This window comes from Micropterus salmoides, unplaced genomic scaffold (assembly GCF_014851395.1).
Source record: "Micropterus salmoides isolate LMB-PRFRI ecotype aquatic unplaced genomic scaffold, ASM1485139v1 Ms_hic_scaffold_6, whole genome shotgun sequence".
Lineage (NCBI taxonomy): Eukaryota > Metazoa > Chordata > Actinopteri > Centrarchiformes > Centrarchidae > Micropterus > Micropterus salmoides.
The window spans coordinates 10,525,071-10,548,843 of NW_024044348.1; the positions used below are offsets into that span (position 1 = coordinate 10,525,071).

Consider the following 23,773-nt stretch of genomic DNA (forward strand, 5'->3'; position numbering starts at 1 on the left):
ACAATGCCATTAGAGTATAAGAGCGTAACAACAGTTGTGGGCCAGGGCCCCGTTTCAGAAAGCAGGTTCAACAAACTCTGAGTGTAAACCTGAACTCTGGGTTGACAAACTCTGAGCTGTCAAACTCAGAGTTTCCTGTTTCAGAACAGGTGTTTAGAATTAGTTCAGTCAACTCTGAGTATGTTGAACCTGCTGGAAGCGCGTGCGTGGGGATGAAAAAAAGCCATCATCAATGGAGCTCCAATACTACGATTCACCATGGCAACAGGTAAATAAAGGCAGAGCCTCCATTTTAATCGGGTGTAGCTAGAAATATGAATGCGTGCCAACGCGGGCCATGATTGGAGTGGAGGAAGGATCCATTACATTTTATACAGCGTTGCTCATTCATCATTTACCAGGCTCGAATTTCCTTAATGAATGATAAAGTGCTGGGATTCTCCTACAGCCTGTTATTCATTTTAAATAGCTACAGGCCTGTTTATTCAGCTGTAACCTGACGGGACTAAATGCCGGTGGCAATAACTGAAGATGAAAATATTAATCGAACAGATTAGACATAGTTTAGGCTACTCATGTACCAGTGATTGTAAAGTGACAGTCCGACTCAGTAGGCCTATGCCTATTAATGATTTTTTTTGCAGTGGAAAATGTGTCTAGGTTCAAACTGACTGTGAAGTTTTAGACGTCTATGGTACATAGCCTAAATAAAATCTTGATCATTTCGTATTTTATGAAATGCTGTCAAAACACATTGAGACTATCAGCAAATAATGAAAAACTCACTTTTAAACTACATTTATTTGTTTCAGCGGCACCACCAAAGGTTACTGTTCATTGATCAGTTTTATACACATTAGTTTTAACAGTATACTGCAGCACTGTAGCGCACGTGCAAGTGTTTTTGTGCAACTGTTGACAACCTGCCTTAATGTCCACAGAGTCACTGAGTTATAAAGGACAGTGTGGCTTATAGATTTTATTCTGTGCTGACGATAAATTTTCGATGTCCAAAGATAACTGTCTGTCCATACATCGATGACAGATTGATCATAAAACCTGTCATGTTCAAGATCATGACAGGTTTGGGTAAAAAAAAAACTAACCAATTTAACCTGATTTCGATGTTTCTAAAAATGCAATTGCGTTCATATATGTGCTTTGATATTGACAGTCTGAATGAGGAAATGTCAGACGGCCGCTTCAGGCTCCGCAGGAGGGGAGGAGTCAGAAAGAAACTCAGCGTTAGTTTAAGTAAACCTCCACCCGAGCAGGTTAAGTTCACAGGGTAAATTGCAGGGGTTACAGACCTAGAGTTTATCTGATCTAGCTCTCCGAAACCGAAAACCCAGAGTTTCCGTCATCTCGGGCTCAACTTACTCAGAGTTTTCTCTAAACCCGCTTTCTGAAACAGGGCCCAGGAAAACTAAAACAATGAGTGTTACGGCCGCCGCTGGCTGCCTTAGAGTACATCCCAACACTGGACCCTTCTTGATTTGGTACTGCTAGCCTTGCTGCGTCCCAGCTGGGGCATTTTTGTATTGTGTTTTTGGTGTTCTTAATTTATTGTCTAGTTAATATTAATAAATTCACTTGATTTGGTTGTTTTAAAGGTGTTTATTTGTGTTGAGTTTGGGTCAGTGTTGGGATGTTGTTCGTCCCATGTTGCCACCAAAGGGTGGGACGTAACAATGAGCTAAAAGAGGCTAGAGACTATAAAGTTCCATAGAGCAGAGGGGAACTGCAGACTTGGAAGATACAGTAATTCTATGCATTTGAGCAACATCTTTTACATACAAGAGTCATGTGCTCCATTGTTGATATTATAATACTGATCATAGTCACTGCAAATCAAATGATTGCAAAGATTTTTAAATAAACTGAGGGAAAATTCTGTTCAAGTGAGGTGCCAGCTCACAGTCAGATAAATAAATCTCTTTTTTTGTAGAGATATTTTATGACCAACTGACCAGAATAGCCATTGCTAAAGCCAAACTGCTAGCATGGATAACAATTTAGAGTCCCATATATGCACAGTGCACCTTTTCTTAAGTAAATTATGCAGAATCACATTGTGAATGTGTAATATTCAAAGTGACACATTTTTGAACCAGGATGTCTAACCTCAAATAGTTTTCCAGAACAATATTACTGTGCAGCATCTACAGCAACACCTGAATCAACCACATCATGATTATTAATTGCCATGAACATGTGGCAGTGCTGTCCTGATGATGACAGACAAGAATGATTTCTTTCTGTTTCGTGTTTTGTTTTTTGACTGTTAAACTTGGCCTGCCACCTGTGATGTGGTTTGGGCCACAATATATATTTAAATACCTCCTCTATGTCTGTTCATTGGATTCAAAACAGCTGAAGACATTTATTATTCCAATGAGCAAGACAGACCTGGAACACAGTGAAATGTCCTTCTTGCTTTCAAATGGTTTGCTGGAAATTGATTTAGAAGGGGCAGAATACTTTCCTGTTGAGTTTCTTTGACACATCTAATAAAGTGTGCAAACTGGCAGGGCAAAATTCTCTCATTTGATCTCCACGCTTAATCTGCCTGCAGCAAGTCAGTGTGTTAACTGTAGAACTGGAATGCAACAGAGTCTGGTGCGGTGTGTGTTACTGGACACTTCTGGTGAAGTGTGTAAATTACTTGGAGTGTCTGGAGTTTGAACAGGTGTTTGACCCGATTCTAGGTTGCTTAATCCAAAACTGATTAATCCCTGTATGTGTCCTGACTCTCTGTATTTGTTTATAGAGTTTATACCCACCAGCTCTGTCACTCTGTAGATATAGACCTTCCCTTTCTCCAAGCCTCCACTGAAGAACATGGGTGCTGCCACCAAAAGGTTGTCGGTTATACCATCTCCATCAATATCCACAGGCGCAATCTCACTGCCGTAGTAGGAGCCAATCTGAAAAAGACGTGTATTTGTCATACTAAGAGCTTTATTATTTATCAGTTTGACACCTTTAAAAACAACCATTAATTTCAAATACCCTGACATTCTTGGCTTCTTCTGTACTGTTTGCTGAAACACATCCTGTTTGGGTTTACTGCTGATTTGGAGTGGCTTATGAACTTGAATATAATATACAAATGGGGTCCTGTGTTGTGTCTAAGCAAGTGGTCAGAGTCCTGATGCCTTTCTAAATGCTTAGACTGTGAGAGCTTTGCAATGAGAAACTCAGTCACTGAAGTGGATGGAACATCATCTATTGGTTTTCAGATTAGAAACATCTGCCTATAAAAATCTATTTTCTCAAGAATTGTGAGATCAAGAACGTTTTCTGCAAAAACATATGCTGTTCTGGATGAGCTGTTGCTGACAAGGTACAATGTAAGCTGCTGCAGGATCACTTCAAGCTTGCAGCCTGTGAAGTGTTGCCAGTTATGAGTGTAGCGGTCATTAAGCCACAGAGCCACATCCCCTTGAAATAATGAGCATTTTTAAACTTAACTCAGAGAGTGGGATTAAATCCCAACAGATCTGATGTACGCACAAATTTCTTAGCCTAAAGTTAAAATAACTAAACAACAATAATAATTTAAAGTACTAAATCAAACATAAACTGTATTGTAATAGAAATTACACAACTTCACATACAGTGAATTTGCCCATGTCAACTTGAACCATCAGTGCAGTTTATTATGTTTATGTCATTTGGACCATATAAGTGGAGCAAAGTCATTTTATTGATCTTAAATTTCAAAATGAAAATCAAGCCTTCTGGCTATCTGCCTTTTTCACTGAAAAATACTGCATGTCATGATAATTTTATGTCTTATTTTATATGTTCATGAATTTGAATACTTTGAATGCTTTCCAAAGTTAAATATACAGGATGCACTGGGTACCAGAAAGTCATCAACAGAGAGAAAGAGGAGCTCTGTCCCCAAATCTGACTGAAGTTGTGTGCTACACTACCTGTTGTGATCCTGGTTTTTAAGTTACATTATGTAAGATCATGAAGAGATGTTAAATTTTGTAACTGTCTACCATGTAAATTAAGTAGCTAGCCAGCAAATCCATGTAGTGGCATAAATTAATCTGTATGTGATGGTGAAATACATGTTTCTAGAAGCTTGTTGGTAGCTGTAGATGGCAAGCTAACCGCTAATATGGTAGCCAGTTGGGAATATGCTAGTGCTAGTCAGTAACAATAGCTCTCTGAGCTTGTTAGCTGTTTACTTCCCTCTGGCATTTTGTTCTCAGGACTATAAATAATTTCATTCCATAAAGGTGAATTAATCAGGACGGTAAGTTCACACAGTTTATATAAAGGTTCAGTGTGTAATATTTAGGAGGATCTATTGACAGAAATGCAATATAATATCCATAGCTATGTTTTCAGTGGTGTATAAAGACCTTACATATTGAACCATTATGTTTTTATTACCTTAGAATGAGCCATTTATATCTACATACACCGCGGGTCCTCTTACATGGATGTTGCCATGTTGCACCGCCATTTTTCTACAGTAGCCCAAATGGACAAACAGCTCTACAAAGTGTGTTTTGTCACAACGTTGAATACGTACAAGGAAGAAGAAAAAAAAGAAGAAGAAGTAACATTAGTAGTAGTAGTAGGAGTAGTAGTCTACTGGTGTATAAGAATTGAGAAGAGAAGTGTAATTTGGACAAATGCAGGCTCACATGTATTATTTAGTACAAGAGCAGACTGAGTGTGTTAGCCACTGTAGCTTTTCCTTCGAGCTTGGAAAGGGAGGTGTATGCAGTGACTGATGGTGCATTCATGTGGTGTCGGAATAATCAGAATATTTTTTTCCTCCTTCAATCTTTACTGCAAAAATAAAAATAAAGTGTACTTGGGACACAAAGAAGTATAAAGAACTTTGATTCATGCAAAATCATGTATTGTACATACATATTTTGCAAACATGTCATTTTTAATATGGTTATAATGGTTAGTTTGCTGTCTATGTAGAGTAAACTAGATGTCTGTGTGTTGTTTATACGCTCTGATAATGCTAATCCAACATATCTTTGTAGTAGCATCCATATTGATTTCACATTTCGACTAAAGAGCACATGAACACACACTACAGTCGGAAGAACGACTTCACAACTCGGTAAATGGGACCATCCGAGGAGCACACGAATGCACCGTGAGTCACTGGTTGCAATTCGCAACCCTCACCACTATATGCCACTAAAACTTACACACTAAACATTTAAAAGACATGGTTATACCATTGACTCCGGTCTCACAACTGCATAAAACCATTCTTCTTTTGTGAACCAGTTGATCAGTGTCAAAGTTCATTAACATTGAACAAGTAGAACACAAAAAAAATGTTTTATGATATTCCTGGTTGCACTGCGGCATTTTTCTAAAGCAGACATGATTACTACATCAGTGTGCAGCTGGCCTACAGCTAGTAGGTAAGTGCTGGATGCCAAAATACCTGCTGGCCTTTGAGGGAGTGCAGGATGGTGAGGTTGCCCGAGTTCTTCAGAGTAAAGATGATGACCTTGCCAGTGTGGTTAAATCGTGGAGCTCCTGCTACGAGTAAACGACCATTTCTGGCTGACACCACAGAGGTCACAGTATAACCTGGTTATGTAAAACAAACACAAATTAATTCTGCCTCTGAAGCAACAACTCCTTGAAGAAAGTAGATTTAGAGACTGGTCTTACCCACTCTCATCAAAGTAACCCATGTAGGATATTGCTTGTAATTTTAGTAATGATCTATTTTATACTCTTTTCTTCCTTCTTTTCTTCTATTGAATGGATCTGTAAATTAAGTAAAGTGATTGCTTGATAGTGCAATTATAATAAAAACCCTAGGAACTACGCTTTCTTCCACTGTTTGAGTGTGATTGGGCCTGACCTTTAGATTGGATTTCATAGCAGTGATCTGCGTGACTCAAGGAAAAATTGTAAATGTTGCAATTTGAGGAGTGAGCTGCATGCAGTAATGCAGAACTGGATGTTCTGGTTTCTCAGGTTTCTCGGATTTCTTCTTCTATTTCTTCTATTTCAACTTTTCCCACTTAAGATTCCATTTACTCCTCGTATACTTTTCCACCTTCATCTCTCATCTTCATGCCCCTTTTTTCCCAGCTTTAACTTTCTCCCTGCCTGTCCAAAATTATGCTTCCACCTCTTATTACTATTGAGAATGGCTTCCATTGGCAGCCCAGTGGATAGGCTCAGAGACAAACCACTGATGGTAAAAGCAGAGGTCTGTGGTGGTGGAGTGAGATGGGGTTGGATATGATGGGAAGCACTGGAGCAATGGGTAGACTTTTATAAAGATCGGTTGCAGCTAACAGAGTTGGTGTTAAACCACAGGTCAAGACGATGTAAACATAAATAAAGGCTGGTGACCATGGGAGTTAATGGGTAGAACCATGATTATTATAATAATATAATAAATTATATAATAACATAATACAATATAATTATACAAATATAATTATTATAATATAATAACAACATTGTATTCTATTGTTGAGTTAATTTAATAAGATTTTTTGTACTTTATAGTTCTTTAGTGTTACTCACCCAAGTAGGCACCATGGTTTTTTAACTCTTCGGGGAACTCCTGTGTGTAGGAAGACTTGGGAGGGACCACCTTCCCTTGTCGTGTTTCTTTCAGCACTGCTCCGTTCCAATCATAAGCCCCAACAGCACCCACCAGAATCCCATCCTGTAGGGGAGGTGCAGTATTGTTCAGCATTTTTAACAGTAGAGGGATACAGAATGATCTTGTTGTACTGCCTGTGTTGCACATGCACACAACGTGGTAATTGCAGTATACAATGTGGATACACTCAGTGCGACCACCATTTTGGAGCACAGTCTGTGTGTTTCGGTCAGATTAATGATGATGTGACTCAACAATTGTAATCTTGGTAAGAGTGATGAACACTGCACTACATTTTTGGACTACTTTAACATGACATGAACAAAATCAAATTTATTTATCCCTCTTTTCTCTCTCACACAGTTCATCAGATCACTTTTATGTAGATGTTGCTACAACAAGAACATGTTGAGGTACAGTATGTAGAAATGGTCCATCAAAGGTGAGTGAAGGAATTAACAGAATTTTATTGAGTGTCCTACCAGGATTATAGAACTTGTTTGGAAGACATCAATATTTGCAGTGAACAGCTTCCAGCTCACAAATCACTCCAGATGATGTTTTTCTTCCTGGATCCCCATGTAAGGAAGGTCTCTTTTTTTAAATTGTGCCAATTATCTCCATCAACTTGCTATCCTTTATGTCTAAAAGATACTTTAGACATATAAGTATACTAAAAGATCACAACATTTCCAGTACAAATGCCAGTAAAAAAAACATATTGATGCTGATTTTCTCCCAGATCACATACTGGACACATCTGTCTTTCTTCTTCTATAGCAGCATACCAGCTCATTTCAAAATGAAGAGGCACTGCACTACCGCTAATCTGAGCACAAATTCACCTTTAATATGAAGACCATAAAAAAACATATTTAATTACACAATATGTATACAGCTTTGATTTACTCCAGATCTCATTTGCTTAATCATGTTTTACATTGTGAATAATTTCCCCCCTTTGAGATACAATATCAGTCTTCTCCAGCTTGAAATGATCTTCAAATCTATATTTACAACACATATCATCCAAGTTCCTTATCCAGGGCCCGTTTATTTGTTTATTCTGTTATTTTCCATATTCAGTAACCTTTTTTCATAGCCACAACAAACTTTCCACCGAAACTCACAGGGATCCCACCCCATAGCTCCAGTTATTGCTAAAGTTGGAACATATCTATAAACAGGTTTTGCAAAAAAGCAATATGTGAGATGAACTTGAGGTCTGCTCATCGGTACTGTACATAAGACTTCTTTTCTCCAGACAGTTTCAAAAACTACTGATGGTACCGAATTCATGATAAATTAACAGCTACTTCATCCAGTCACAAAATCTACAGATGAATGTTTTCATACAATCATAAACCACAGTGTGCAAAGAAAGCAATAGAATTTGCTTAAAAGTCCATTATCAAATGACTCCTAAGTCTTGATCAGTGTGTATTTTTAACTTGTCATTCAGCAAAGGAAACAAACGAGCAGGTGCAGTTAGCTACAGACACAAGGAGGGATAGAGGAGGGATTTTCCATGGCTCGTTACACTTTGTATCACTGACACTGTAATTACAGGGTTCCGCTACTTAATGAGCTCAGTTTTTTTCTTGTTGTACACAATATGCAGACAACACATTTTCCAGTGTTAGTACAAATGCTGGAAGGATTAGATTCCTTCCTAAAAGATGGAATTGTGTGCTCACCACGCTTGCACAACGTCACTCTCTGACAGTAGTGTTATACCAATGTGGTTATGTGTTTTGGTCAAAATGGTCTCCATGGCAAATGATTGAAACCCCAAACCATTTCAACCTTATAAACTAGTGACCTATTTCTACTGCAGTTGCACGTACAGACATGTGCTTTGCTATGATTAGGATATCAACTCTTTATTGTTCTAGAGTTGTGGTTCAGCATAAACATACAAAAGTGTATAGATGATATATACACTTATACCAACTAAACAAACAAGTATCATATATTCTGCATTATGGTAAATACAGGATAAAATGTTACAAATACGCTGTAAAATGCACAATTTTGCAAACACAGGGGCCTTGAGATGATTTTTCAGCATTGTTTAGTTACAGTTAATGAAACAAACAACAGACGAAGAAACTGCTATGTGTGCAGATGCATTAAAAGTCTGGATAGTATATGACATAAGCAGCCTTCAGAGTTGGCACATATCATATTCAGCAGAACCATCTGGGCTTTCAGGACGTTTTTCTAATTTAAAGCCCCGACATTCTTTCCAATGAGTTATCCTACTCTCAACACTCAGGTTGGTGTTGTCGAGCATCTCTGGAATCTGGCTTCGTGGACAGAATTTCCAGCCATTCTTGCCACCCAGCTGCAAATTCTGCTATATATTTATTTTTCATCATAAATGGGATATTTTTATTTCTCCCTTGACAAATCAGACTGTGAAGTGGACTGGAAAATCAAAGCAGTTGCATCAGCAAATGTCTGGACAGAGCCCGAAAGAGAGGAGTGAAAATCAATTAAATGGTATGAACAGCAGGTACAGTAGAGGAGATGTGTCTTATCTCCTTCTTCCAGCTATGTCACCCTCAAAGCCAGAACACCTGCTCTTAGATACACTCATAAACCTCTAGCTAAAGTAAAAGGAAAAAACGACCCATTCTGCAGCAGAACTGTCTCAATCTTGTCCCAGCTTCTCACTAATATGTTTCCCTGGAGAACAAGTGGTGTCTTATTACCCTTCACTGCATGGCTGAAGTGGAAAAAGGCCTGTCTCATGTCAGGGGCTCCTAAATCAGGAAGACCTAAACCTCTGGGGCCACACAGCAGGCACCTCAGGGGGGACTGGAAAGTGATAAATGGGAGGTTATGGGGAGGAGTTATGATTCGCCAGAAATTAAGACAATGTGTGTTGCTCTACATGTTGACAGATGATTTGAGACGACGTGGAAGCAGATGTCAGACTCACCTCAACGTTGTGTGCGGAAAATCCAGCCTGAGACATCTGGAGGCCAAACGCTGTCCCATTCTTACTGGTTCCTGTGTAAACAATTCAGCCGTTTACAGTTTTGAACCACTGCAGCAGAAAAAGAATTTAAGCTGCCAACCACAATCAGAAGCTAAGAAGAGCCATTGCATGGAAGTCTCAGTGTGAACATTTCACATATAAAAGATCTAAGAAATATTTTTCAGGGACATGTCTGATAAATCTCTTACCACTATAAATGGTTTAGTCTAAAAGATCAGAAAAAAAAATGACCATCACAATTTCCCATAGCCCAAGGTGACATATTGAAATTGCTTGTTTAATCCAACAAACAATCCAAAATCAAATGTATTTGATTAATTTAGTTGTTTTGCTTGTTGAAGACAAATGCAATTCTAGTTATTTCAATTCAATTGCATTTTAATGCACAAGTTGCTTTGGACAAAAGTGTCTGCCAAATGAATGTAATATAATGTAGTCCTGATGAATTCCTTGCAAAACCTTCCAAACTGAAGATGCGTTCTCCAAGTGCATCCACAATATCCTTCAGCGCTGATTCATCTGTCACATTAAAGAAGTGTTTGTCATCTGGGTCGCTGGCAATGTACTTGATTTCATTGAGGAAAGCCTCAGGATTGATTCCTCTGCGGTTGTAGTAGCCGAGGACCTTTAAAGATAAGGTTAAACAATCTGTTAGTGTATTCATGAAGTGTTTGAGTGTCCACCAATTTACTGAATCTGTCACATTTTAATAGCTCTATAAAAGGGAAACATTAGAACTCTTTTCAGATGGTTTTAGAAGATTTAGGATTTCTACACCAATCCCAGTGCTGTCATCAATTCCAGTTGGTTATCAGAGTTTTTGCTCTGATGCCCGTACCCAGCTAAGGTGTGCAGTATCCGCAGTGGTGAGCAAGCAAATAACCATGTGGTTTGGAGAAGATCATTAACACCTTGAAATATACTTCCACTGAGCTTATGTTTGGAGGTCTTGGAGCTGGAGTGTTTTGAATCTTAACTCAGCTCCTGAGAGACCTGCTTTAAGTGAACTCAGTGAGGTTACCTCATTAATGTTTGTGGTGTTTTATTGATGCACTGGAAAGTTTTTAGCCATCAGAAAACTAAGTTAAAACTCATAAAGAGTAAGCCATCTAAGCCAGGTGAATAATAGATCTAGCAGACTTACAGCAATGGCATAACGGGTGATGCCGTCCTTTTCACTGTCCTCGATGGCTTGCTGGAGATCTGCACTGTCATGTGACTCTCCATCTGTTATCACTATCATCACCTTTTTGGCACCGCGCCGACCTCCTTGTTTGAAAGCTTGTGAGCTGTGAGAACATGTTTGACATATTGCAGAATGTAGGAGTAGAGAAGTAGTGCTGCTTATTTGTACAATAGAGATACTGTACCGTGCTATATTAATGCCAAGAGCTGTGTTAGTCTCCTCTCCACCCCGCTGGTTGATACTGCGTGCTCTTTTCACTACTTCCTCAACAGATTTGTAGTCGCTGAGTTTGAATTCATGGACCACCTTCTCGCCATACTGAACGACTCCAACCTGTCAAAAGACAAACAACAATGGTCAATCAATTAAGTAATTCTGTCTTAGTCTTGCAGTTAACTACAGTAATAATTAAATACCAAATTATCTTGGCACAGTAGTATGAAAAAAAACATGTACAACAGGACAATAAACCTGAAACGGAATTTGCAAAAGTGAAGAAAAGGATTTTGTATAAATTTAGTCTGGTATTTAAAGTTATCCATTAAGGAACATTATCAATATACCCAATATTCATCTGCCCTGTACTCTTCAAAGTGTCAGATGCCATCAAATGTGAGCATTTCCCCACTCAAGTCGGTTACGACGACGAACCGCAGTCAGGTCGAGACTCCGATGAGGACAACGAGCATGCAGATGAGCTTCCCTGAGACGGTTCCTGACAGTTTGCGCAGAAATTCTTTGGTTATGTAAACCGATTGTTGCAGCAGCTGTCCGGGTGGCTGGTCTCAATCTTGGAAGTGAAGATGCTGGATGTAGAGGTGCTGGACTGGTGCAGTTAGATGTACTGCCAAATTCTCTGAAACGCCTTTGGAGTCGGCTTATGGTAGAGAAATAAACATTCAATTCATGGGCACCAGCTCTGGTGGAAATTCCTGTAGTCAGTATGCCAATTGCATGCTCCCTCAAAACTTGCGACATCTGTGGCATTGTGCTGTGTGATGGAACTGCACATGTTCGAGTGGCCTTTTATTGTGGCCAGCCTAAGGCACGCCTGTGCAATACCCATGCTGTCTGATCACCATCTTGATATGGCCCACCTGGTTGGTGGATGGATTATCTCGGCAAAGGAGAAGTGCTCACTAACACAGATTTTGACAGATTTGTGAACAATATTTGAGAGAAATAGGCCTTTTGTGTACATAAAGAAAGTCTTTGAGTTCAGCTCATGATGAATGGGGGCAAAAACAAAACTGTTGAGTTTATTATTTTGTTCAGTGTGTATTGTCTTCTTTTATTACTTCCTTTCTTACACACCTGTATTTGACCTGGTCCAATATAGAACTTCTGAAGAATGTTGATGAGAAAAGCCTGCACTTCATACCAGGGGTAGATGGAGTTTGATCCATCCAGAACAATCACTATATCCATATAGGTCTCACATCCTGAAAAACATTTAAAAATGAGACTTAATCATGGGTGCACACATGGAGAAAACAGATGTTCATAAATGAGGAAATAATCCCCTGCTGTGACTAAGAATTGTCCATATTGAACAGAAAAGATTTACTCTGAAAGGCAGGCGCAATCGTTCTGGAGAACTTGAAGCTCGCATTGACTCTGGAGCATATGCCAGTGCTGTAGTAAGAGCTGCCACACTCATAGGACCATAACGGCCCACAGGCCTGAAACACAAAGAAAGCATTTATATAAGCAACATTATCGACCTTAGCATAATACAAAAAGTTAAGTTTGTGCTCTCTTCTTTAGGGGGAGTGGCAGTAAGACAACCGTGTAATTAAAAAACAATTGAAATTTTCTTTTCCTCTTTTCCATTGCTGTTTTATGAAATGTGTTCTTACTTACTCAGAAAGTTCTGCAGCAACACACCATTAATGTATGTTATATCTCAATATATAATAAATCCAATGAGTTTTCTCACCACAAAGCTGTTGTCTTTAGGGTTAGATGTGAGTGTCATTCCCAGCCTCATCTTGTCCTTTCGCTCTGATACGTTGGTCAGAGATATCCTTCCTTGAGGGAAAATGAATCTCACTGAGAAGATCTTGGATGCACAGACTCATATATACATAAATACATGCACTATCCTTCAGAGACCAAACAGAAGTTCCACCATCTGGGACCTTGGTTTGTTATTGCTGTCTGGGCAGCCAAAGCTGCGTCTACATCCTCAGATCTAAACGTTCACTTGACAAAACTTCATGTGCCTCCCTAACCAGCACAACACATGTGGAACCTGTAAGCATGCGGTGAGATGTGTCGTATAACACACATGTGGAAACGTACATACACCATTTAAAAAACAATAAAATGTGGAATGATTGGTATGGTACCCACATATCTGTCTCACACATGCCACCATGATGTTTACTAAGACACATGCAGAAACGCATGCAGACATACACTGAAAAAAATTATAAATGTAACACTTTTGTTTTTGCCCCCATTCATCATGAGCTGAACTCAAAGATCTAAGACTTTCTCTATGTACACAAAAGGCCTATTTCTCTCAAATATTCTTCACAAATCTGTCAAAATCTGTGTCAGTGAGCACTTCTCCTTTGCCGAGATAATCCATCCACCTCACAGGTGTGGCATATCAAGATGCTGATCACACAGCATGGGTATTGCACAGGTGTGCCTTAGGCTGGCCACAATAAAAGTCTTAGATCTTTGAGTTCAGCTCATGATGAATGGGGGCAAAAACAAAAGTGTTAATATAATTTTGTTCAGTGTATAAACACCTATACAATACATGCATACACATTTATCCAGATGTACATTCTGTCGCTGCTACTGTATGTAGTGTATCTTGGTAAAATTGTTTTGTGATACTATACCTAAGTTGAGCTTGGAGCAACCATTGCCATTGGTTCGTCTGCTCAGTGAACATTTATAAACATCACCTGTCTGGTAAGGGCCATTCATTTCATACGGGGCACCTACTAATAACCTGCAAAAAACAAAAAAAATGTAAAAGCTAGAATCACTTAAAACATTTATCAGTAATAATGTGTGCTTTACACAAAGTCTTAGTTGTTATTTATTGTCTGTAAGCAGTTAACTATTGATGGTAGAGCAAGATTGACAACCGCTTTTGTTGTATTTAAGAGTAAGTCTTTGTCTAGTATCTAATTCTCTGAGGGAATGTGACTGTTAACATCAGTGACCCACACAAAGCACATGGGATAACCTAGAGGATTTTAAACCTTTATTTGTTCAGGGAGGTTAACAAAGCATGTTTAATCATCTCCAGCAGCCCCAGACTTCACATTCATAAACAGTTCTACACAGGCACCATTTTACTGCCAGTAAACACAAACTACAGCTGAGGCTGATGGGAATGTCATCAATTGTGTAGTTATCTGATCATTCAAATATTGAAAAAGATCTTTGCAAACCTGAATATGTAACAGGTTCATCAGAGGAAAGCACACTTTGATTAAAAGCAACAACTAGAAAAAATTGCCACGACATTTCTGTATGTTCTCGTACACCTGGTGGAGGTCAAAGGTTGAACAGACGGAAACATCGTAAATAAATATTTCAGCACTAAGCAAGACAGTGTGGGATTTTTCATATTTTTATTCAGGCAAACTTGCCGATTGTTTTCATTATTAACACAGCAAGTACCACACCTTCACTCTTGTGAAAGCGCACAGCTCTCTGCAGTTGCATTTGAAGTTCATGATAGCGCAACTTTTTCAACTTGCCGCATGTGACCATGGCGACCACAGCAAAGGAAACCATGTGTGAGGTGATTTTATTGGTGTCTGAGTTTACTGAATGATACACCTCTTCACCATCAGAGAATACACGGATCAATGAAGAGAAATTGTAATATAGCAACATCAGATTCAAGGTCTGGTTGTCCACTCTGGGACAAAAAACAACATTTATGATATATGAATAAAACTAAGCAAAATTTGCCATATTAATTGTATCATATTGGTATTAATTTCCTCTATTTTAAGATACAACCTGTTCTGTTTAGCTGCATTATGCAATTATACTTGGTAGATACAATGGATGCTGCTGCTCTCAATTTTACTGCTATTGCTAACTGTCTGAAAGCATCATAAGTGCATTTTGACCCAGTGGTGGCACTAGACAGATAGTCGGGGAATCACAAAAGTTATTACAGTTTATCCTGAGGTGACATGAATGCGTGTACCAAATACCATGGCATCCAATAGTTATCATGGACTACAAATGTCCGCCTTGTGGTGGCGCTAGAGGAAAAGTCAGTAGATCCCCAAAGTGGGACTGAGCTATATATATATGTGTGTGTGTGTGTGTAATTTTATGTCATTAACCAATAGTTGTTTTAACTACTGATTTAACTAAACCTCATGGTTAAAGAAAAGTCAAGTTATCACCAAAGTCAGTAGGTTACATTGTCTAGGAACCTGTAAAATATTTCATATATGGCAATCCAACCAATACCTGGTGAGATATTTCACTCTGGTGTCACACCAGTAGCCTCTCTAAAAATTTGTCAATGCTTAAAAAAACAGTATCAAATATAATGTGGACAAAGACTGGCACTGCTGAAAGCAATTGTTTATTCACCCCTTCACTCCCTCAACATTCACATCCTTAATCATTACTGCCCTAATGTAAATACATTTAATTCAGTCTGCATTGGCCCACACTGTAGACAATGAAAGTGATAATCAGAATCATAATCAGAATCAGAAGGAGCTTTATTGCCAAGTAGTACATACGAGGAATTTGCAGTGGTGATAAGGTGCTACACGTAGACAAACATACAGTCAACATAAATAAATGTGGAAATATATAAATATGGAATTGAAGAACAACGTTGCAAATATATACATGTGCATTATTCTGGGTCTGTGCCGTGCAGAAGTAACGTAACGGAAGAGAATATTGTATTCATATAAATATATAAACTGACAACATAAAAATATAAAACAACAAAGATCAACAATCAACAACAAATATGTGCGAGGTGCCAGGTCTGAGCCCGACACGAGATGAAACGGTATTTACATGTGCAGAGACATTTGTATCGTTTGCAAGGGGGTAGTGTCAGTGGGGGACCTGGGTCTTGTTAATGAGGCTAGTTGCAGACGGGAAGAAACTGTTTTTGTGGCGAGAGGTTTTGGTCTTGATGGACCGCAGCCTCCTGTCAGAGGGGAGAGTCTGAAACAGTTTGTGTCCGGGGTGGGAGGAGTCAGCTGAAATCTTTCCTGCTCGCCTCAGAGTCCTCGAGGAGTACAGGAGAGAAGGAAGATTGCAGCCAATCACCTTCTCTGCAGAGCGAATGATACCAGATGGTGATGGAGGAGGTGAGGATGGACTCAAGGATGGCGGTGTAGTAGTGCACCATCACTGTCTTGTAGGATAATTGTCGATGGATGAATGTTAATTGTAGGTGCTAGGTGTTTATTGCTGCAAGGATTTAGTTATTGCCTTGCTGAAGCAGACCTTAACAGTAGTTGTGAAAGAAGGGTTATTAGTTCTCTAAACTCTGAGGTCCCACCAATCACTGTTGCCATGATACTCTCATTGGGAACGCTGAGTGAGTTCATGAGGGCTATCCGACCAATAAAATTAAATCTTAGGAATATTGTCGTCATAGACCATGACAGGATTTAGATTTAGATTTCAAAGAGCAGTGTGGACATTCTTTTCACATGACGTAGTGTTTTGAGGAGCCTGTCCTGGACTTGACTTCACAGTGGGTTTCCTGTGCGGGGTCAGTGTGGTCTCATAAATGTCACTACAAGGTTTTAGATGAGTTGATGTGATGGAGAATATAAAGTCATTGGCATGTTTACTTCAGGACTGGAGGGGGGCATAAAGGCCTTACAGGGAGCTATAATTCAAATGTATGTCAGTGATAACAACACTTTGTGTTCTTAAAGGGATACAAAAAGGGGGTTTAGGCTGTTTTTTTTATTATCAACCATCTCCATGAAAGACCTTTAGGGTTTCATGCTATATCTTGTGATGTGTGTGGGCAATATTTTTAGATGAAATGGCTCACTAGTTTTACATCTCTACATTGTAATGGAGTCACAGGGCTCAATGTCCAATTGCCTCAGGTTTGAAGATAACATAACAGACAACATGACAAAGTCAGACTGTCCTCAGCTTCATCTGTCCATGCAGTACAATCCATATTAATCCTGCTTTGCATTTAAAAATATAGAGAACAACACTGTAGTAATCACACAGTTGATTATCTGCAGCTACATTGTTTAATCTTTACCAAATAGATAAGACCTAAAATAATGAATTCAAGTATCAGCAAAAATGGTAAACTGTGTTTATACTGCTTTTTATAATCACAGAAAAAGCAATAATCTGTAATTTAGTGTTACCTTTCAATTGGTCTGTAAAAGGCAAAGAATGGGTGAATGAGAGACAAATTGCAAAGCAATTTGGATAAATGCTTTACATAAATCAGCCATTTTCCATTTAAAGGATCCTGTCACTTCTCTCCAGTTTCAGTCAAAATTAAGGGCAATGTTCACACGATGAGAGACCAGCAGTGTGTGTGGGTGTGCTCCACAGTGCTGAAGGATTGTGGAGCCTAAAATAGTGTTTAGATGGCATGACGAACTGAGTTGTGAAGAAGAAATGTCAGTGTTTATTGAGTGATTCAACCAAAAACTGTACTTGGACATTAACTAGCAATTTATCGGTAATTAATGGTATTTTTGCATTTTGGAATTGATACCTTAATGTTTAACTAGGAAGGTTAAGTATGGTATCCTAACTTGAAACAGTCTTCTCGGGCTATGGCTTTTTTTAAAAACAAAATTACTTTTCAGCTCTTTCACTTTTCTCCAAATTTCACCTAAGCTTGCCTAATTAAAGCATTCATTGGTAAGTTGTATCCTAAACTAACTGCATTCCTGGAAAAGCTTCAATAAAGACAGTAGGTCAACTGTGCAGTTCAAGCAAAAATCACAGTGAAAGCAGCGGGCAAAAGAGAAACTCCCAGTTCAGCAGTGCCCCAAAGGAAAGACACTTGACACCACTTTATAGCAAAAGCAGACCACAGCCAACCTCTTGCATAGACTTCAAGGTCAAAGTCTAACGATTAAAGAAAGACATAAGTCTTAAACTTAAGTTTTTCTAGGGTCAGGCCCATGATCCCCAGAGTTTCAAAACTGCTCCAAACTCCTAAGAAAACACTTAGTAGTAAAGGCATGTACTCGGAACATCCCTTATAATTGTGTAAGGTTAGCGTGACAGAACATGATGTGCATGATTTAACTGGAATTGTAATAATATTATTTAAGCATTGTGCATTTGATATAATTTACACATTTGTGGTATTTCTTCCGAAACAAATCATCGCCGCACTGAGGATCACCATTGCATTATTTAGGGCAGAACAATAATAACCGATAAAAGCTGACAGTCAATCAGAAGAGAGGACTCCTTCTTCAAACCAGTAATACCATGTCCAAATTTTTTTCCCTTTCTACTACCCCAAAAAGTCATTAGGAAAATTTATGGAAATTCATTCCTGTGTGTTCTTTTAGATCTATATTTATATGCTTTTTTCTTTCTTCTCCTATTGATTGTGTTGGAAATTGGTAAATTGGATAATTAATTAATAATGCAGTACTGATTGAAAATTTAATTGTTAACAATTTAATTAACAATTCCATGACAACTGGGCAAACACCTGCTGAGGAAGACTGTGTGATACAATATACATAGATGTATGGTATATGCAGGACCATATATACTACACATAAAACTCAACATCAGTTATGATTTGACATTTAACAACAGCAAATGAGGACCTGGGGAAATGTTGTTTAAACAGTTCTTCGCTGCACATTAAAGAGTGAATCATATGAGAGTAAGTTTCATTGTTATGGCTCCTGAAGCCAACTTTTAAAGTCTTACAGACTCTGGAAGTCATTTTCATCACAGTGGCTCCAACAGTGCTCATATTTTGGTAGCTATTAATATCATGATTATTGTTTCAGTTATTGCTATCCCTTGGCAAGGAGAGACACTGCAGCACAAGTTCAGGTCAGGATACAGCTACCTTGATGAAAAGGAACCATTGTTGACTTTGACTTGGACACCTACCTCGGGACCTCCTGAATTTCACCAGAAGCTGTTCAAACATCATTTTCCAGAGCTCGTTAGGGTCAAATGCTAGCCTCGGTGCATCATAAATGCAGGAATTGTAATGACACTGAAAGAAATAACTTGACCCACAATGAATGCGTGGACATTTTCTACCATGGTTACCAGGGAATACAGGATTTTGGGGTTTGAGGAAGCGCCATCCCCAAGCCCAGGCTGTCATTAATGTGGTAATGTTTTTCATATTTGGAAGGAAGAGATGTATACGCTGTGAAACCACATCCCTGCTCCAAACATGAGTGTGCTACTCCAATGTCACGCTTGCTCATCACATTCCATTTGTCTGCATTAACAGGATATGTATTCTTTTGTTAATGCTGCCTCATAAATCAGAGGAACTGTAATGGTCACATAATAATTTTCGAAAGACATTCATTTCGCGTGTCTGCTTCACTTGAGAGCATCACTGCAACTAGATGCTTTTATTCATTGTCTTACAAAACATGGTGGTCTTGAGTTTCACTATCAACTGCCCATCTTTACACCAGGGACGATAACACGTTAGTGTTGGCGGATTCTTCTGTTGGCATTTTCACTTTGAAATTGTCTAATTAGCAAAAGTCAGTAGGGACTAAATGGTGTGAAATGACACGAAAAGCAAAAAAGGCTTGTGATAACACACAAATAACTTAATCATATGTCATTTGGTGTATATCTATCTAAAAATAGATAAGTAATAGTTAACAAAAAAGAGAGAAGAGAATTGTAAGGAAAAGAAGAGAAAAGGAAGTGAATGTTAAAGGTTAGGGGTTCTCGAAAGAGATGAGTTTTCAAGAGCTTCTTGAAGCTCTGATGGCATGTGGTAGCTCGTTCCACCATCGTGGTGTCACAGATGAGAAAAGCCGGGACTGAGAATGCGTTGTGTGTATGGGTGGCAGAGCCAGGTGGCATTCATTGGAGGAGCGCAGTGGCCGAGAAGGAACGTAGGCTTGTATTATGGAGTTTAGCTAGACCCAGTAGTCACTCTGTATGCAAGCATTAGTGACTTAAACACAGATAGATAGATAGACAGATAGACAGATTGACAGATAGACACATAGATGATATTTGCCTCAACAACTATTAGATGCATTGCCACAAAATTTGTTACAAACATTCATGTTGCCCTCAGGTTTAACCGTATAGCGCCATCCTCAGGTCAACATTTAAATTTGTCCAATACTTTATTTTATGACCAAATATCTGTAAAACAAATGGCATTCCCATTAAGCTTTGTTGGACTTAATGCTAATTAGCCATATGGTAAACGTTACCTAGTAAAAATCAGCATGTTACATTGTCATTGAGAGCATGTTAGTATGCTGATGTTTGCATTTAGTTCAAAGATAGAGACAGAGACAGATATTACAATCACATGACTGTCAGTGTTGTGTCTAAACTAAAAAGATCATATTCTTTTTTCCTAGCTCAGGAGGCATAAAAACACTTTTCTTTGTAGCTAAACGAGCCAAATAAAGGGAACAGGCCAGTGGTGAAAGACTTCATAGACTGCCTGTAGTTCTTTGTGGTGTGCAACTCGTAACTGAGCTAAGGAGTAAAGGTCAGGTCTCCACTGAGGAGACCTGGTACAACTGTAGAAAAATAAACAGTGGAAATAAAAAGAGGGCGGCTTCTGTAAGTGTGTGGGTCAAGTATGCGGGTCCGCGTACCCCATCAGGTTTAAAGACTCAAAATCTTTGCCAATTGGAGGTGATGTGGCCTCTTCTCAGCTCCCCAAAGAGTGTCTGCTCTGGCAGAGTGTTTAGAGCACCATAATGCTCTGTAGACATGTGAGGAAATGACATTCTTGACATGGTGACCTTTTCTCAACTTCTCAATCAGCAGTCATGGACAGAAACTGTCAACAGACCTGACAAAGATGTCTCAACTTCTTGATGTCTCTGAAGTCAAAAATAGTGAAAATACAATTTTTTCCTGATCACTTACACTTATGTATGGAAAAAGTGAAAGTGTAAAAAAAATCTACATAAAATAATTTCTCAAATAATTCTTCTTTTACGCATAATGTAATATCTCAGATACATGAAAGCACTTGTAAATAAGTTGTTGCACACTAGAATCAAAAACACTTTCTTAATTTGGCGCACAAAGAAAACCTTTTGAAGCTGCATGCCTGCTTTTCTTCAGGTTCAGGTCATAAAAAGCTTTTTTTTTACAGAATCACTTTCCAGCTGTGATCCTGTTCCTATACACAGTGCTGAGGGTTTTAAAAAATCAACAACTCTGGAAAAGTTGACAATGCTACAGTCTAGCACACAGGCTCACAGGCAACATCAGCAATTGTAGCCATTTAAATTCTCTTGAAAGCTCAGTTGAGGGGAAACCACTTGAGGGGAAAGTGGAGGTTAGAAAGTTAAATGGCATAAATGGACAGGTACAGTGTAGACTGTCCATTGCAATTTATAGTGTACAAGTATAACTCAAATACAGTTTGCTAATTGACTAATTTATGTGTGTAGTCACATATGTAAATAAAGTGAATACAAGCAGTATTTATCAGAAAAACACACAAAATCAGCAGAAATGGCCCCCTGAAGTGCTGACACTTTTTGATCCACTGCAGAGTTCCTGTCTGACTCTTCAAAGATGCATTTTCAAAAAAAAGAACAGATTTTTCTCTATATCTGCAGAAATTGTTGGCTCATCTGTATTGGTGGAAAAAATCTAATCAATTCAAATTCTAAATTTTTACTATTCGTATTATTTGAGTAGTTCCATTGTATACTTCTGTATACTTCTACTTAAATACATTTCAGTGAATTCATGCACTTTTTACTCCACACATTCATTTGTCAGCCACAATTATTGCTTTCTCTGCAGATTTTACTTACAAATGCAAGAATGAATCATATCATTCAATCTACCAAACATTAAAGGAAGCAGTTAAAATATGATCCAATGTATCATTATAGATAACACTCACTGTAAGGATGATGTTCTGAATTAGAAGTACTGTTAATAATAATGATTAATGATTAATAATGATTAAGCGCTTTTCTTTTAATTAGGTAAAGAATCTGAATACAGCCTCCATATGCTTATATCCTTGAGACAAACTACCACTGTTAATAGATCCTGAGAAACAATAACTTTGGTTTAGATGTATAGTTGTGGATAAAACTAATCAAGTCTTATAATATTGAAAACAACATAATTTTTAATCATTTGATGATCCTTTCACACACAATTATTAAGTGTCTTCACATCTCCCTCAGATCCTGTGACATACCATAGACTAGCTGATAACTGTCAGACTATGCTTTACACATATAGACTCTCCCAGAAACGCACACAAATATAGATACAGTTTTGCTTGAGTTTGTGCATGCAGCTGTGAGTTCACAGACCCACACCTACGCATACTGCTGCACTGACTAAACCGTCATTTTACAACTAAACTCCACTGGATGACTAAGTTGTCTGCTGGGGAGACAGACGAGTTTTAATTGAGGTGCAAAACAGGTGTGAGACTCAGCCCTGTGGGTCACAGTAGGCTCAGCTAGACAGTACACTGAATATCCACAATATTCAAAACAATGTTTTTAAACATTACAAAATATATCAAAACATGAGACATTTACAGAAATGTTTTCTTTTCTTGCATTAATTATTGCTTATGAATAAAGGCACTTTTATGAACAACTAATTAAGATGTCAAAATCTCAAATCTCAATAGTTCCATTCGGCTGCACATTGTTTGCACAGTCCATGCGGCACTATTCTTCCATTGCAAATGTTTTCACCTAGTTCTCAGACATTTACCTCAGTCCAGGCAGCGTCTCTGGTGACCTTTATTCCACACAAATCAGCCTCATCAGACCATTTTCCATTCTGGTAGACATGGTTGGCAGACAGTTGCTCAAAATGGTGAAGAAGTTGGATTGTAGAGCGTAATCGACAGTGTCGCTGACATGTGCATCCTGTGGCAAAGGAAGACTTTGACTTGGCTGCTCTTGCTAATTTGTCACTTCACTCTCCAAATGTGTCATTGTGCCTTCCTGTACACTAAGAAAGAACACATACATTTGCACTCCCTAGCCCCCTAGCCTAAATCTTATAAGGCTAAAAATATCCTATATTTTCTCCAACTTCCCAACCCTGTGTGAGGTTCCTACTGAAGATACAATTCTTTAAAAACAGGACACGTATTTATGTGTTTTAATTACTAAAACAGCTAAGCACTAGTTTTTTCAACCTCAAGTAAATTGTGTATTTGCTGGGGACTATTTTCAGCTGTAGATTAAGACACATTTGGTATATTAGTAAGTATTTATGATGGCAGGTTTGTGTTTCTTGGATTGACTCACTCATTAACTACAGTGCCCATGTTCATTGTAATGAATAAACATGTCACCCAGTGCAACAGTGTGGCTCCTTGATGTGTTTTTAATAGTTTTGTGTGGAGGTCTTTGGTTTAGAGGAATATGCTACATCAGGCTTTGGCTACACAGACATTGTTTTGGTCTTTTCATGGGATTTGTTGTCAACAAAAAAAAAATTATAATCACCGATCATTTTTAACCATGACAAGCCTGACCCTTTTGCCTTACCTGCACCTGATTCTAACCGTAACCCTAAAACCACCAACAAAATCACCATCTCTTTCCAAAAATGTAAAGCTAAAGTTGGGCCTCACAAAGATATACATACAAGAGCACATCTACACAAACACACACACACACACACACACACACACACACACACACACAGACTTTGAGGTCATTAACAGACATTGTGATCTGTGATTTCATCAGCCAGGATCACACTTCACACACAAGCACAC

General features: G+C 38.6%; 1 protein-coding gene across 3 annotated transcripts in view; it reads right to left on the bottom strand.

Moving 5' to 3' along the window:
• itga11a (integrin, alpha 11a) overlaps window positions 1–23,773 on the bottom strand; it is a 52,913-nt gene that overhangs the window by 18,364 nt on the left and 10,776 nt on the right. For 2 of the 3 annotated variants that reach the window (XM_038701588.1, XM_038701587.1), the window contains exons 3-13: window positions 13,683–13,795; window positions 12,764–12,855; window positions 12,392–12,506; window positions 12,139–12,266; window positions 11,009–11,157; window positions 10,783–10,927; window positions 10,098–10,263; window positions 9,579–9,649; window positions 6,550–6,694; window positions 5,444–5,592; window positions 2,784–2,927 (exon numbers count right to left, since the gene is read on the bottom strand). In XM_038701588.1, coding sequence (XP_038557516.1) covers window positions 2,784–2,927; window positions 5,444–5,592; window positions 6,550–6,694; window positions 9,579–9,649; window positions 10,098–10,263; window positions 10,783–10,927; window positions 11,009–11,157; window positions 12,139–12,266; window positions 12,392–12,506; window positions 12,764–12,855; window positions 13,683–13,795 — 1,417 coding nt within the window. Of the gene's footprint in view, window positions 1–2,783; window positions 2,928–5,443; window positions 5,593–6,549; window positions 6,695–9,578; window positions 9,650–10,097; window positions 10,264–10,782; window positions 10,928–11,008; window positions 11,158–12,138; window positions 12,267–12,391; window positions 12,507–12,763; window positions 12,856–13,682; window positions 13,796–22,752; window positions 22,911–23,773 lie in introns of all 3 variants that reach the window. The other variant, XM_038701589.1, reaches the window with a different exon arrangement.